General features: G+C 36.8%; 1 protein-coding gene across 1 annotated transcript in view; it reads right to left on the reverse strand.

Moving 5' to 3' along the window:
* Positions 1 to 16,482, reverse strand: part of LOC306868597 (chemokine-like protein TAFA-5) — a gene marked incomplete at its 5' end in the record, with an annotated part of 46,505 nt that extends 30,023 nt beyond the window's left edge. The window contains one exon of the mRNA XM_079414849.1: positions 16,374 to 16,482. Within this exon, the coding sequence (XP_079270975.1) occupies positions 16,374 to 16,482 (109 nt within the window). The remainder of the gene's footprint in view (positions 1 to 16,373) is intronic.
* Positions 16,483 to 18,136: the final 1,654 nt, after the last annotated feature.

Here is an 18,136-nt window from a genome sequence, read left to right on the forward strand (position 1 = left end):
GCCTCTGCTGATTGTGCGGAACTGCTCAGCGACAGGTTTCTATTCGGAGAGATTAAAGTTCAATGCAAGAGAGTTTCAACGCGGCATCTAACACTTCGCGTCCCGTTAACCGCTGCATAGTCTCTCGCTCACCCCTCTCGTCCCAAAATATTTAGCAAGCACCGCGCCGCATGTCTTCACACATACACACGCAAGCCTCGAACTGCATAAACAACTGTCGCCCCCGGAATCCCGTTAAAGTCCAGGAAAAGACCTCGCATGAGTCCAGCCTCGCGCGTCGTTCCGTTGACTTCCCAGCAGAAACTGTGCGGACGCGCGTGCGTCTCCTGTTTAACGGAGGCTGCGGGTCTGCACGCGAGTTTCGTCTCGGTTCAAAATCGACGTCATCACTGTTAAATCTGTCAATCTTTGGCCGATTGCATTTACAGAGCGCGCGGGAACACCTGGTTACAGTAGGCCAACAAACATATTTTATTACGGGAAAAAAAAAATATCTCTCTCTTTCTCTCTTTAATTCTAAAATGCATAGGCGCAGTATTGACATTTTTTTGTCTTTTTCTTTTTCTTTTCATCTAACAGATCAGGAATACCTACCGTCTTCGATCTGGTGAAATTCACATTTAATATGCTGGTTTTTTTAGATCAAAGGGGAGTTAGCATTAATATTAATACACAGTAAAATGTTTTTTTCTTTGAATTACTGTTAAAAAAAAAGCCAGTTGCTAGAACTTTGCCCTAAAAAATTCAGTGATGGTAGGCCTATTACAAGCATTTTGGTGACTGTATATTTTATTTTCTAAGTGGTAGCCTATAATCTTTCATTCAGTGGAAGGCCACAAATTCAATCACACAAAAATAAACAGGGTATGACGCAAAATAGTAAATATTAACTTACATAAATGCGACACAAAACCCTATGTAAAAGATAAATACATAAATAAATAAAAAAGCAGTAGGGACCAGTGGGGTTATTTTGGACCCCACTGACTTTAATTGTATGGACGAAAGCAGTTGTCATTCTTTAAAGTATCTTATTTTTTGTTACACAAATTTTCGGTTTTTATCATTTTGAATCTTGAAGGGTACCCCATACATATGCAAGTACAAATTGGCTTCTTACATTTTCCATTTAATACCTGCAATGTTAAATATCACGTTGAATTTCAAATTAATATTTAGTAAGAAAGTAAATATCAAGCTGCCATTTACAAGATGCTTTTATCCATTACAGTACAGACTATTTATAACAGTGACAATCCCACTGGATCATCAGCGTGAGGTTAGCTATACACATAATCTAGATTAACATTAAAATTAAAGTGTTTTTTTTTATTTTTATTTTTTTTATATATATATACATCTAATTTAACGCATATATGCATTCCAGTAGGAAGACTTTTTCATGCTTACTAGTTTTAGTTTTGAAGGTTTTTTCTAAAACTTCTCTAAAAAATCTTCTTCATTCAGTGATGGATAGCTATTTGCTTTGTCCCTTGGTGATATAATTAATAGTGAACTCTTTTAATGCATATATTCAGATTTAAAAGTAATCTATTTTCTTTGCCGTTAATGTCACTTTTCATATTATTCCCAAGTACAGCTGTCCACACATGACATCCCATCACATTCTCATACCGTTCTCACGTACTCTGAGCTTCAGTAGAAGAATGGCAATCAATCAGCGGGGACCCAATTAAATATGTTCAGAATACCGCACCACTGCAAAGTCAAGCTGCTACTGAAATATTCTGCCCTATAATAACATGTTCCCCCTGTGTTGCCAATATATCTCCAACAGATCTAGTCTTTTTTCTCCCGCTCTATCTCTCAATTTCCATTTTGTCTAAGGGGAATATCTATATTTGACTCTGCAGTGTTTGTTGGAAGTACTGTATGAAAATATGTGGCGGGACAATGGGTTCCAATTTATTAAGCCTGCTTTCGTTTATTTACTTTTTACATTTGTTTTCCATAATAATTACAACGTCTCAGTGGAGACACTGGAAAGTGATCTTGGTGTGATATATATAAGCAATATGAGGCAGACCCAGTACCCTATTTTGTTTTCTATTTTTGGTAGATGAAAGGTAAATGTATTCACACCGAGATAATTCCAGCTTGCGAATGACAGCAACCCATGGAAACCAAATGTTTGAGTATGAATATTTATATTCATCAAGTATTTAGCAAGAGCTATTATAGAGAAAATAAACAATGTGATTTAAACGATCGCTGAAATTCCACATCAGATAAATACCTTGAACTCAACTGAGAAACTCAATATTTCAATTCATTGACTTAATCTCTCAGATCAATGCAGGGACGAGCCGCTATTTGCCCTTTTTTAATCTAAATCCCTTTCCTTGATTTGGAATCAGAAATCCATTTGTTCAGAGAATGTCTAAAACAAATTACGAGAAGAGCATCAGCACCAAACTTTAGATTTGAAATGAGAAAGATTACTTACTAAACATTTATCTCATGCTAATGAGAGCACTGGATACCAGATGAATTAAAGGGACAGTTCATCCAAAAATGAAAATTCTTGAATACAATGGAAGCCTATGGGAACTGAAAATGTTTAGTTCCTAATATTCTTCAAAATATCTTCTTCAAAGAAAGATTTTCATGCAGGTTTGGAAAGACATGAAGGGCTTTAAACACAATACCTCATTTTGTGCTCTATTCCACATCTCCTGAAGTCATATGAAAGATTTATGTGGAAACAGATCCAAATTATGTAGTATTCACTGATAATCTTCACGTGTAGTGAGCTCTTAACCATTGCGAAAGAATAATAGAATCAATAAATTGAACTTGAGAACCAAACTGTTTGAGTCCAAAACGGTTTGAATGAAATTCAGGGTATTTAAAAAACAACATGTGCTAATGTGCTTTACAGTCGGGATAAAATTAAAGTTGAAAAAACATGTTAATGAATCTTAACTCACACCATCTTCCTGTCTGAGAGCCAAGGTCGCTCTCACCTGCATTGTAATGTTATGCAGCATTTCTGTCACCGTTATCACTGCAACACTCTGGGGGAGCAAAGCGCAGACCACCGCTTGACTGCTGAATGTCCCTAAAGCCCAGTTTACACTCCACAATACATTTGACATCACAGCGAGTCTCTTTATAATCAATATTTGCCATTGTCAGAATTAGTCACAGGGCCTCTCCACTGACCCTGGGAATCCTGCACCTTGATGAATCTGTGAAAATGAAGTCTAGCAAATCACATCTAGTGAGCAAAGAAATGACTGAGTAAAAGTCACAGACTGCTCTGGAAAATACTCTCATTTAAAATAAACCGTTCAGCCAAAATGGCATGACTTGATTTATTCCATGTAACAAAAAAGATAATATTTTGAAGAATTTCAGAAGTGTTTTTTTTTTTGTTCATACAAAAAATCAATAGAGACCAGTGGGGTTATTTTGGGCCCCAATGGCTTTCAATGTATGGACAAAAGCAGCTGTCATTCTTTATTCATTCATCTTATTTTTTGTTACACAAAAGTTATGAAGATAAGGGGTCATGGCATGAGAAATCAAATTTGCCTTGATATAAGAAGTCTTTGGCATATAAGAAGTCTTTGTACCATTAAAACATCCTGCAAGTTTCATAGCTTAAAACGTCCTTCTCATTGTAAACAAAGCATTTATTTAATCAAGCTCCAAAAACGGCTCGTTTTGGATCCGAGGGGCAAGGTGACACCACCTGGGCGCAGTCATTTGCATAAACACCACCTCCAGAGCAAGACATCGACGAATAGTCATCTTCTCAGCATAGGCCCCGCCCACTGGTGTTCAGTCGCTTAACGGCTGACACTTGATCATGCTGAATGCGAGTGTCGCGTCGCATCAAAAGCAAATAGAAATTACAATCACTGCCGCTATCTTTTCTACACGGGGTACAGTATACAGACATGCGCTTGAGTCAGGACAAATGGATTGATAGAACGTTTGCTTAGTTCAAACAGTTTTAAAAGAAAACGTGTCTTTATCAGATATCAGAAGGATCCCAGCGTAAGGTACAAGTGGATAGTTTATTTTTAATGGCATCCCGGGTCGTGTCTGAGGATTGATCAGAGCATTTTGCTTTGTAAACGAGGCACAGTGTCATGGAGAGTTCACAAAGAAACATCTGTTGAAAGTTGAAGTGGTACTAGATCTAAATGATTTCATAATGTTTTGTCTGGAAATGACTGTTTTATTTTGATCATGTTTTCAAAACACTCACATGCAATAGCGAGGGGGCGTTGATAGTGTTTACTATGCAATGGCGTTAGCCAATCATAACAGTGGCCAACTCCTGAGAAGCCTTAAAGGACACACCCCTTAAAAACTGGCTATTTCAGAGAGAGGTTCAGAATTAGGGTTGAAAATAATCATTTTGTACACGTTTTTTTTTTTTTTGTGCAAAAAACTTCAAGGAACATATTAAAATAATAAATAAAAAAAATCCATGTCATGACCCCTTTAAAGTGATGTTCAGTCTCTAGTGTGACATTTCAGCATGTGTTGAACAAACTGTAAAGTAACTGCATTTTGTCAAAATCCAACCTGATCTGATAAGAAAACATAACTATTTTACAATTTGGCCATTTTTTATGAATCTGTATTATTGGATTTGTACAAAAACCTATTATTTTTTAGAATAAATCCCCCAAATAACGGATAAGATTAGCCTGCTTGAATTAATACAAATTCATAACCAGTTCAATAAAATAAAATAGTTATGAATTCCCATAACAAATACTCTGAACAGCTAAGATTCATCTTTATTGGGAAACTGCACCCAAGATTTTTCTTGATTTTTCAATGAATAATGACTTCAAACTCTGTTTGTCACACAAAGCTACCATATGACTTCTGAAGATCTGGATTATATGGCATAACTCATATAGACTACCTTTATAATACTTCATGATGATTTTTGTCATTTTGAAGCTTAACAGCTCCAGTCATCACTTTCATTATATTAAAGTGGCCAGAATATTCTTTTAAAAAATCATCTGTTCAAAATCATACAGATTCAGCACAAGATCAAAGTGAGTCATTTCTGGAAGAACTATCACTTTAACACAAGACAAAAGCACATCTGATTAGAATGACAATTAATAGCAGGTAAAATGACTCACAGCTTTCAAAATCAAACACATTTGATGCTGATGTGCAGATGTAAGACTTTCTGCTCTGAAAGGTGTTCGAACCACAGGATCGTGGCTTCTAGGGTGTGAAAACTTCATTCCAATTCAGCATAATTAGTCATGACAGATTTTAACCAAACAAAATGCAAGAAGCTTGAAGAGGAGAAGAAATTGATACACTTTAAGGAAATTCCACCCCCAACCAAAGTCTAACCGCACAGCGCATCCTTATTACAGTTTGGGTTGTGCAATCCAATTTGGATGAATCCCATTAAATGTGACATCCGCCTTCACAATATGCATTCCAGTAAATCTGCTGCATTTCAGCAATGTTTTTTCCCCGTTTCAAGATATGTTGATCCATATGGCAGTCAAATCTCAGGCTCTTGTTTAGTTAAACTGGAACTGTATATATTTAAAACTGCATTGTGGAGCTGTAACTGTATCCTTTGATATGAGCATGAGCGATGTGTTTCTGCTGTCAGAGGTAATCAGAACGGATTAAGCCTCACAGTTTCACTCCCAGACAGTCTGAAAGAAAAGCTGATGGTAGAGATCCCAATCAAAGAGAGGTGGGAAACTGTGACAAGTCCAGATACGTTGAGTGATAAGAAGGCAGGGGCTCTTCTTCTCTCGCCTGCCCAGAAAGACTTTTGTAATCAATCTACGCAGACTAATTCGGGCCAGACTCCAGTTTTTCAAAAGAGGTGGAGAAGGGAAGTGAGAAATGGTCTGACAGGCCAGTGTAAAGCTGTAGGTCCTGCATGGGTCCTGCAGTGCAGTACATTTTTATACCCCCATTCATGTATGCCTTAATATAGTGGATAAAATATTACATTCAATTTGTAAAGCTGGAGCATATTAAGTAGTCGCTGATGCAGTGGACAATTTTTTAAAAGCCATTTTAAATATTCATAGGGTGATGGTGTTATACCAAGTCCAATTTGATGCAACAATTATTCTTATAACTTGATTGGATTGTCCACTTTAGACTTGTCATGGTGGAGACTTAAACATTCGCTAAAAATATCAGGGAGGTTAACAATAAGAATGAAACTTACAGTAACAACCGTTCCTAATGAAGAGTTTGTGAAACATAGTACATTTTCTAAATGAGCGCAATGAAATCCAGATGTTATTTACTGATGTATCAAAATTATACAACAAAAGACGCATTACTTTTATGTGAGATTTTATTTGACTTTTTTTATTTTTATATAGTCAGTTTGAACTATAGTTAACTAAAATGGTAAAAACCTTTATGTGAAATAAAATAAACTTTATCTAAAATAAAATACAAAAACTTTAGCTAGCTGCCAATGCCATTTTTTTTATTTAATGAAAAATGAAACAACTAAAACTGAAATAAAAATTTATAAAAACTATGTAGACATATTAAAAAACAAAATGACTAAAACTTTAAAATATAAAGAAAATATGAAAATTTACTTATTCAAAACTATTATCAAAAATAGTATCATCTCTATGAAAGCAAAATATTACTTTAATGTGAATATTGCACTGGTGGTAAAATAATGATATTGGAGCAAGCTATGTGTGGGTTTTTTTAATTATGTATTTGTGACAGTATTTATCATTATCTTCTATTGTAATGGACAGATGTGTAGCTCTCTCAAAATATGTCATTAAAAACCCTTGGTAACCATTATGTTTAAATCTTGTTTCAAAGAATACTTTTGTTGTTGTGATTTAATAATTCATGCATCAGGGGATTAAAAGAACATTTTAAATCATTACAATACTTTTGTTTGAATTACTACTGCCATTTTTGTTGTGTTCCAGTGTGCCATACAAGTGTTTTCCATGCAGGGCAGGACAGTGTTATTCTGGACAGTATTGATTTGACAGAACTAACATTTTGCCCATTGACCATGATGCACTGTTGTAGCAAGTGTTTATGAAATGGATAGCATGTGTGAAATTAATTATTGACTGATTCAAATGTGCCGTCCACAATGGCTGAAATGTGGATAGTAAGCAGTTTTTGACAAACGCTGTGGATAAATCATTCAGATAAGATGTAGTGACAAGCAACCAATCTTAAAGGTTTTCGTGTGAATGATGCAGATGTAGATTATCAAGTTGTAATGCTGTATTTACTTGGCTTGTCAAAACATAGCCGACTTCTGTGACCACATTTCTAAAGTGATACATCATTCACAGTGTAAAACTCTACCGATTTCCAACATAATCACTATGGCTGTGCAGCGATTCAAAGGCAAAACCTCAGTCGGATGATTCTATGAGCAATGACTGAAAAAGAGATTGCTTATTAAAATCTAATATCTTGTAAAGGATCAGTAAAATTAAATAGAGATTTGACTAAAATATTGTTTAGGCCAGAGATGTAATCACGAAAAGGCATTCCACCGAGGATAACTCCATTTTCTCAAACTGTTGGCGGCATTACCACCAAATTGAGAGAGAGGAGAAAAAAGTTAATGTGCTTGTAAAAGATGGGCCACTTTATGAATTTTACTGCCCACAGGTCAGATGGGAATACATTCATTCTATATTCAGTGCAGAATTTATACCGGTTTCTCGTCGTTGCTATGCAAAGCACACAGGAACATTTTCAAGGCAAATCATAAAGCATCTGCCCTTCAGTGGTGAAGATGGAGAAACAATTCTGAAAAGGTGTGTGTGTGTGTGTGTCTGTCCTTTAATACTTCTCTCAGGACATGCCATTTTTTTATTTTTGCTCTGTATAAAGGTCAATGACATGATGTTCATTTTTATCCAGATATAATTTATTCAAAAAACTTAATGACTGGAATATACCTCTTATATCATAAGCATATTTTTAATTTGTCAATTAAAACTCATTTTGATATTTGGGGGGGGGGGGGGGGGGGGGGGCATACAACTGAAAAAAAATCAGGGTTGTGCAACTGACCTTCTAAAAAAAAAAATTATTAAATAGTTTGCCATAACCTGAACATATCTCTGAAATTATATATATATATATACACACAGTGCTGCTTGAAAGTTTGGGAAACCCTTGCAGAATCTGTGAAAATGTGGGTAATTTTAACAAAGAGAGATCATACAAAATACATGTTATTTTTCATTTAGTACTGTCCTGAGTAAGATATTTTACATAAAAGATGTTTACATTTTGTCCACAAGACAAAAAAAAAATAGCTGAAATTATTAAAATAGCCTCATTCAAAAGTTTGGGAACCCTTGGTTCTTAATACTGTGTGTGGTTACCTGATGATCCACAACTGTTTTTTGTGATGGTTGCTCATGAGTCGCTTGTTTGTTCTGAACAGTTAAACTGAGCACTGTTCTTCAGAAAAATCCTCTATGTCCTGCGGAATATTCAGTTTTCCAGCATCTTTTGCATATTTGAACCCTTTCCAGCTGTTAATGTATGATTTTGAGATCCATCTTTTCACACTGAGGACAATTGAGGGACTCAAACACAACAATTAAAAAAGGTTCAAACAGTCACTGATGCTCCAGAAGGAAACACGATGCATTAAGAGCCGGGGGGTGAAAAATTTTGAATTTGAAGATCAAGGTTCCTCACATTTTAAACATTTACTCACATTTCAAAATTATTCACATTTTCACAGATTCTGCAAGGGGTTCAAAAACTTTCAAGCAGCACTATATATATATATATATATATATATATATATATATACAGTGCCCTGCATAAGTATTGGAGCAGTAAAGACAAAATTGCTCTGTTGGCTGTGGAGTCAAGACATTTGCAAATATGATTAAAAGATGAATATGAGACAAAACTACAGAATGTCACATTTTATTATTAGCCGTTTCAACACATACATGTTTTACCAAATAAAAAGAACAGCACTTTTAGAGTCCATCCCACTCATTGATGTGAGCATAAGTATTGGGACAGTTGAACATAAGGCAGATATAAAAGATTAAAAGCTATTATTTATTTGCAGATCCCTTGATCACAATCACAGCAGTGAGTCTGTGACCCATAGACATCACCAGACTCTTGGTCTCATCCTTTGAAATACTTTTCCCAGCCTTTAATGCAGCCAATCCCAATTGTTGCTTGTTTTGTGGAGTTTCTGTCTTTACTCTCCTCTTCAGCTGGTGAAATTCATGTTGAATCGGATTTAAATCTGGAGATTGACTTGGGCAATCTAAGACTTTCCATTTCTTTGCCCTTGTAAATTCCTTGACTGAACTGGCAGGGTGTTTTGGGCCATTGTCCTGATGCAATATGAAGCACTTCCCAATGAATCTGGTGGCATTTCTTGAATATTGGTAGGCAAGATGGTTTTGTACCCTTCCAAATTCATTCTGCGACTGTCATCATACATTAAGTCATCAGTAAAGCTGAGAGGGCCTGTTCCAGAGACAGCCATGCATGCCCATGCCATGACACCACCTCCACCATGCTTTACAGATGAGGCTGTATGCTTGGGATCATTTGCAGTTCCCTTTTTTTCTCCACATTTTTGCTTTGCCATCACTTAGATAAAGGTTCATCTTTGTCTCATCGGTCCATAAACACAGTTCCAAAACTCTTCTGGCTCACCTTTGTGCTTTTTTGCAAACTCTAATCTTGCCTTTCTATTTTTGGTGCTGGTCAGAGGTTTGCATCTTGCTGTGTAGCATCTGTAATTCTGTGTCAAAGTCTCCTGAAGACAGTAGATTGTCAGAGCATCACCCCAGCTTTCTGGAAGTTGTTGGTGATTTTACAGACCCGTCTTTTAGGGTTCATTTTCACAGCTTTTATTATTTGTCTGTCATCAACTATTGTTGTTTTCTCAGCCGATCAGGTCGTTGTTGGTTGCTGGTGTCGCTGGTGGTTTCCAAACTCTTGATTTCTCCATGCCCTTTGTTTTTGCTAGAGCTCTAATTGACTTCCTCTTTTCTTTTAGCATCCAAATTTCTTGCTTTTCTCTCAAAGTCAGCTCCCTCATCTTCATCCTGGTTTGTGTGTCATCATCGAATCATAGATTCAGAATACAGAAGTAATGGATATAACTGATACAACACATTCCCTGCTTTTAATATCTGAAGAATTAATGCAACAGGACACAGCTGATCACTTAGAAAGACCTGTGAGGCAACTGTTCCTATACTTATGCTCACATCAGATAGAGGGATGAAACTCTAAAAGTGCTGAACTTCTTATCTGGTCAAACATCTTTGTGTTGAAACGACTAATAATAAAATGTGACATTCTGTAGTTTTGTCTCATATTCATCTTTTAATCATATTTGTAAATGTCTTGACTCCACAGCCAACAGAGCAATTTTGTCTTTACTGTTCCAATACTTTTGGAGGGCACTGTATATATCTAAAAAATGTTGGGTTAAATACAACCCAGCGCTGGATAAGATATGTTTTGACCCAGCGGTTGGGTTACTGCCCAGAAGGTTGGGTTAAACATTTAACCCAACTATTGGTTGAAAACAACCCATCATGTGTTCTGTCCAATATTTACCCAGCACTGGGTTGTATTTAACCCAGCATGTTTTAGAGTGTGTGTGTGTGTGTGTGTGTGTGTGTCTCTCTCTCGCTCATGACATTCATTAAATCACATTTTCAAAAACATATTAAACTAGCATGAACACAAAAATACATTTCTCAGAATTTGGCATGTGTTTTAAACTAGATTTTTAAAGCATCTTTCTATTTATTTGTAATTCACTCATAAACAGATGTCTCAGTGTTGTTTAAACATCCCAATGCATGAGTATATGACACTGTGCCAAGTTTTAACAGTTTCAGACACGTCTCAAGACCAGTGCATTCTGTTCCATTCAGTTTGTGTCAATCTCAGAAGATCTCAGGAACTTCCAGAACAAAGTGATTTTTCTGGTTTACACCTGGTAGCATTCATTGAGCTTATGAAAAATGAATGTAGATGTATATCATCACAAACAGATGTATGAAATGTAGGGTCACAATACTATTTCAAGTTCTTATCTGAGGTTAAAGCCGATAATAAACAAACAGGTCAATACTGACAAATGAGAGAAGGCGGGGTTAGATGGAAGAGGGGGGATAAAAAATAGATGAGTAAATGAACGAAATGACCTTGGTGGCAGCCAGGCTCTTTGCATATGACAATTTGTTTTTAGAGACCGGAGAAAGCATTCCGAGGTTGCTGCAAGAGCGATTCGTGAAAGCTTTTCTTAAATTATTTGAGCCACAAAGAGATTCTGCAACAAGCAAAGGCATCAGCTGCTTTACATTATTCAAGACTTACACAATGGCACTCCTGGCACGTCTCCTGCTTTCAAACTGAACTTGATTTAGTTAAGCTGTGTGAGCTCGAATCTGTGGATAGAGTGGCCTGCCAGACGGCAAGGAGAAGAGTCACTAACAGACACGCTGCGGTCTACATGCAGCGCGAAACGCCGGTGACCTTCTGTCTGAGAATGTAACAATGCTTTTGTTCTGAAAGTATTATATTTGCGGATGATGAACCGCGTCTCGCTGCAAGTTTTGGAGGGTGAACGTTGGGAATGAGAGAGATTCTTTTCAATATTGCCACGAAAAAACCTAATATAACACATATTAATAGGATTTGGCCTGGACTATATAGTGCCAATACAATCTAACATTTATTGCTCCTGAGAAAAAGAACAAAAGCTAGAAACCAAGGTTTCGGGGATAGAGCAGTAGAGAGATTCTGTTTCCCAGAGATGGCCAATGAAGCTTAGCAAAGCCATGTTTCAAAATGTATGAATGTATCAGCTGGAATTACACTGCTCCAGTTGAATAAATATCTTCAGGGTTTCTCTTCCCCTGTGTCCGTTGAATGAGCTCTTGTAAACACTCTCATTCCCTCTCTCATTCCTTCTCTTTCTCTCTCGTTCTTTTCTCACCCTCAATAGGTTTTGCAAACAAACGGACTGACTGATCTATCACAGGCTTGTGTGGAAGTACAAGAAGGTATCTCTATGTCAGAGCATTGTTTGAACAGAGGAAAAGAACTACACCATAAACCACATTAATTGAGCGGCTTCATTATCCGCCGGCTTTATTAAAATAGCAGCTCATTTATTTGTTGCGTGCCAGACTTTCCATATTTCTTTTCTGGCACTGCTATCAAACTTGTTTATTTTCCCAAAGTAGTTTGTTTCCTCGGCTACGAACCGTTGGACCAAATAAATTCTTCCATCTATTTTTGTTTGATTGTCTGTTTTTGATTCTTTTCTCTTTTCCCTCAATTTTTTTTATCTGAAAAGGTGCTTCCTTTACAGGAAAAAAGGCTCGCCCTGCCCCCACAGTGCAGTAGTGCCTCGGGCGATTAGTATTTTGCAAACTAAAAAACTTCTTTGTCAAGACCTGTAAGTTTGAAATTTTTCTCAAGGCATACTTTTGTGCTCTCTCATCTTCAAAGTGACTAGATTTGCTCTTTGTGGATGAACGTATCTGTGTGTGTGTGTGTGTGTGTGTGTGTGTGTTCATTTATGTTTCACTTAAGTACACACTGTTTCCTTCTATGACTATGCCATTTTTCCTCCTGTACAGTTTTAGCCACTGCTATATTTTCAGTAGTGACATTTGAGCTGTTGTTTTAAAAACACGTAATAATAATTAGTAGCTACTTTTTGCAATGAGTAGAGCAGTAGCATGTCAGAACTCTACATCACTGCTTTTTAATGTTGCTTTGTGTGTGCACCCCGCTGTACTACTGTGTAAGGCGTTTTAATAATTCAATTGTTCAACTGTTCATTCAGTTTTATCCTAGTTAATCAGTTCGTTCGAATGAGAATTAAAAATTTAAAAAACACTTTCATTTTGCAGAGCCTTTTATCCAAAGTGACTTACAATGTTTTGTTCCTGAATGAATCAGTGTTCGAATCAACTGACTGAATGATTCAGTGGCTCATTCATAACATTGCTGATTGAATCAGTGAATTTGAGCAAAATGGTTGAGTAAATGATTCAGTGACTCACTCAAAGACAGCCACTTGTTTTGATCCTGAATGAATCAGTGTTTCTGAACAAATCAATTGACTGAATGATTCAGTTACTCATTCATAACATTGCTGATTGAATCAGTGTATTTGAGCAAATTGGTTGAGTAAATGCAAACGGAAAGCCCCATCCTTGCCACGCCGGAAAGCGATCGCGATCGGACCGAGGGGGAAGGAATACGATCGCGAAGGCGACAAGGGGGGAAGGAATATGATCACGATCAGACCAAGGGGAAAGGAATGTGATCGCGAACGGACCGAGGGGGCCCTGCGTCAGCTAAGGACAGCCCTGCCTGAATGAATCAGTGTTTCTGGACAAATTGATTGACTTAACAATTCAGTGACTCATTTATAATGTTTCTGAATGAATCTGTGTATTTCAACAAATTGGTTGAGTTAATGATTCACTGACTCCCTCAAAGACAGCCACTTGTTTTGTTCCTAAATTAATCAGTGTTTCTGAACTAAAGGGGGGGTGTGTCCCTCAGAAGAAATCGTGTTCGCCCCCCTCCCCCCTCGTCAGGCCCTTGGAATCATCCTAACACACAGACCCCCCTTTATGGTGCCCCTGTTTCAACAAATTGTTTGAGTAAATGATTCAGTGACTCACTCAAAAGATGTGTTCCTGAATGAATCTGTGTTTCTGAATAAATTGATTGACTGAACGATTCAGTGACTCATTCATAACATTCCTGAATGAATTACTGTTTTTGAACAAATCGGTTGAGTGAATCATTAAGTAATTAAACTAGACTAATTAAAATACAGCTAGACTAATTAGACTAATTCAAATACAGCTACTTGTTTGTTCCTGAATAAATCTGTTTTTGGATGAAATGGTTGAATATATGTTTCAATGAGTTTGTTCACTCATAAAGATAGTCACTGTCTTAATGATATAACCTGCAGAAAGAACAATTAAGAGTCTGTCTAAGCACTATTGGAACTTCACTCAGACAATCAAATTCAAGAATGAACAAACACAAACTGTTGCATATAGTTTTATTCTAGTTGTATTTTGTATTTACATTTACATTTAAATGTAAGTTTGCTAGTAGCCTGTGGTGTATCTAAAGCTAGTTTTCATTAAGCTAGTCTTAATGTAGCTCCCCCAACAGTACTCTTGTTTTTATTTTAAAATAGTTTATATAATACAAATGGGAGCTATGAGTGCCTGTTATTTTGCAAATCTCTAAATAACCAGTGAAAAGAGTTCCTGAATGATCTGCTTCAGTGTTCACTTGGGGGAACGCCTTTATAGGGGGCTGAAGCTCATGTAATGGAAATCCAAAGTTAGCATTATGGCTTTCAAACTGTTCAGCTACTTAGGGAATCTCTTCCACCCTTTGCATCTGAAGAACCATTTTAATGAATCCCATCCATGCTCTTAAAACGGGGAAGAAGCAGCACGTCAGAGGGATCCAATGTCTCATAAGCACTTTAGAGGGGATGGTTCTTAGAAATTCTATATATTTTTAAGCTTTGAAAGGAAGTTTAGAAGAATGCTGGGGTTCTTCACGCCACCACATCACATGCATAATAAAGCATATGCCTGCACAGAATGATTAATGTATAGAAATACAAACAATAAATGGCTGCTTTCATGCAAGTACTTTATCATGAGCAACTTATAGGTGCTCTGCATAATAAGCCTGTAAGTCAAGAGCCACTCGCACCCCGCTGGTCATCACAGTCATTGAATAACTTGATTTTCAAAAGCCAGAGAACAGTATAGATGGATTAAAAGAGTATGGTGTCAGCTCTAGAATAACGACTCCTTAAAGTGCCATTATTTTGTCTTCTGACTTGCACAACACTCAATATATTATGAATTTTCGGGATGAATAATTTGTGGTCAATGTCATGCCAAAAAATGGTTGATTCAACTGGTTTGAACATTACAGCTGCTGGTTAGAAAACAGATTTTGGGTTGTTGTTGTTGTTGTTTTTTACAATATTATTTGTATGCACAGAACAGATTACCTGTCTCCAACCTTATTTTGAGTTATAGACTCGAGTGTGGAGCTAGTGCATTCTAGCTTTTAAGAGATAATAGCACAAATGCATGAAAAAAAAAGATTATTGTTGCTCTTAATGAAATGATTTTGCTGTCTTAGGCCCCCACAGTTGAAGTCCTAAAATCTGTTGAGGGGGTAAAACGGTGTGTGAATGCTGTCTCCGCAGAGCAATCAATAAAGATTTCCATTTACTGGCCTGTCTGAGGAAGAACTAAAGATTTTAATGTACTCAAGTCAATATGCAATGGGGACTCAGACAAGAATACAGCCCTTCTGAAAGCTACAATGGGCTCTGGGTGTCTGGTCCAGAAATGCTACATCCCCTAATAAAACTGATTAAGGGGTCTTGCCCATTTGCTGAAAGGCCACTGGGGAGGAAGTGTCTGTTTTCTTTTTGCTGTGTCCTCTAACTAAATGCAATGCTATAGATTCAATCGATAGGACAACACAACGCTAATGAAGACTCCCACAGCCACAGTATACAGTGGGGCTTGACTCCTGAGTCCCCAAACACCAGACCGGTAATCTAGTCATATAGAGGGGACAAACCTGATTACTACATGGACATCTCTCTATCTCTCCCCCTCTCTCTGTCTTTCTTGTAGTATTGAAAATTAGGGGAATTAATGCATATCCATCTATCAGCGTAAGAAAATTGGGAGGGAAGTGGAAAGATAAATGTCCAAAAATGATTAGGTTAAATGTAGTTACTGCATGGACATCTCTCTATCTTTCCCCCTCACTCTCCCTTTCTTGTAGCATTGAAAACTAGGGGAATAAATCCATCCATATCTATCTATCTATCTATCTGTTTGTCTGTTGTTTGTCTGTCTGACTATCTATCTGCTGCTCTATTGATAAATTCATAGTTGCTAAAAGTGAGGGAATTAATGGCTAGAAAGTATTTATCGGTTCATCCATTAGCAATTAGAAATGAATGTCTAAAATCTCTGTCTGTCGGTCGGTCGGTCTGTCTGTCTGTTTATCGATCTGTCTATCCATATGTTGATCTATTTATTGTTGGTAAAAGTGAGGGAAAAGTGTTAATTAATATCTAGAAAGTATTTATCCATCCATCCATTAGCAATAAGAAATGAATGTCTAAAATCTATCTATCGATCTATCTGTCTATCAGCATTAGGAAACTGGGGGTAAAATGAAGAAATTGTTGTCTAAAAACTCACAGTTGCCTTTTTGTCGACGAGTTATGGGAATACATGAAAGAATCATAGGCAGAAGAGCGGTGTACTTACCGCAGGAGAGGATCAGCAGACCGCTCAACAGCACCACAAGCCAGAAAGTTGAGGACATCGTCAGCCACGCATCCCACTGTCTACTCCTCTTCCTAAAGGGCGAAGCCATCAGTCTCAATTCTCCAGTCAAATTAGCCTCCAATCAGCCTCGTATAGCCAACAGCTATTCACGCTTCGGCGTTCGTCTCAAAGTTGCCATACAGAAACGAAGGAGAGACGGAGCGAACGTATCCGTGAGAAGCGCTGGGATGACCGCAAATGAAGAAGATCCTGTTTGCGATGCTGTGTAGGTCATAAGCGATGTGTTAGAGACACCATGTAACCATGTAAAGAAAAATAGCCTACATCGTGTCTTATTTAGCTAGTAACATTAAAAAGAGAAAGGTTACTGCGACGTTTACAAGTTGTAAAACTTGAAAAAATAAGGAATAAGCTATCTAAAATTTGAGTTGGAGAGAAGCAGCGCTGCTGTGTTTCATGTGGCGAATACGGAAAATGCTTGATAACTGAAGTGAAGGTGTTTTGATTCTAAGAGAGAGAATCGATTGTTGTGCTTATTTACCCTCCATAAAGCGAATTCAAATCATGCCTACCTGACTGAAACGTTTAGCTTTAATAGTCTATTTCTATATACATAGGTAAGCGACGATATTTTGTTTGTCTTGACATATCAAGTACATAAAACATTACACAAAAAGGTGATATTTCCATAAAAAAAAATATTTAAAAAAATGCAATTCATACCAAATAATGCAGTTCAATAAATTCAGTCACTGTGGTGTCATGTGGCAGTAAAATATATTTTATAGCCTACAGATATATGCACTGTATATAAACTTAAATCATACAGAATTACGTTTTTTGAAAATGTGTGAGGGGTAGGGTTAGGGTAAGGGGATAGAGAATATAGTTATACAGTAGCCTATAAAAATCATTACACCTATGGAATGAACCTGTGAATAGTGTGTCTGTGCCTGTGTGTCTAGTGATAAAAGTAGGTGCAAAGGAAGTTTTTTATATTATTATTATTTGATGGCTATGGCACCTGACGTTTTAGACCCAATACATCAAAATTTCTGTTGAAAATGTCAGAAACACTTCAAAAAAATGATTACTCCAGTTTAAATATAAAGACAACATTTAAAAACATGGCACTTGAATCTAGAACTACATTTTTTACAAGATTTATCCTGTTTTTCATCTCAGACATCCGCAATTGTCATTGATCTGCTATGCTTTTATCTCACTGTGTGCGTTAGCGTTTTTCCCTGTGATAAGCCTCAGCATTCAACATCACCTCAAGCTGTGGACACCAACATAATATCCAAGCAGAGACCAGAGGAAATGGAAACCTCTTTGATTTGAAACTTAGGAAAAGTGCTGTTCGTAAATAATATTCAGTCCCTTTAGATGAACCTGCTAGTCTCAAACATGAAATTGAAATTGCATTCAAGGCCATTGTGAAGTTTGTAGCATATTTATGAGTTGTGGAGCCATACGACGCCTGCTATGTCACTTGGTTGAAAAAAAAAACTCTACTTCACTCTACTTTTAATGATAAATAAATTAAGATAAATATAGATAAATAAAGAATGCACATGACGTGTTTTTGCTTTGTTATTTTTAAGATTTTGTAAATTAAATCGTAATTGTTGCCTACAACACTTTGTACATGTAACTTAGTTTTATTGTAAATTTAAAAAAAAAAAATTATTAATTTCATTGATTTCAACAAATGTACTCTCTGACAACTCGCAAACTCT

The sequence above is a fragment of the Barbus barbus genome, assembly GCF_936440315.1.
Source record: "Barbus barbus genome assembly, chromosome: 50".
NCBI classification, from domain to species: domain Eukaryota; kingdom Metazoa; phylum Chordata; class Actinopteri; order Cypriniformes; family Cyprinidae; genus Barbus; species Barbus barbus.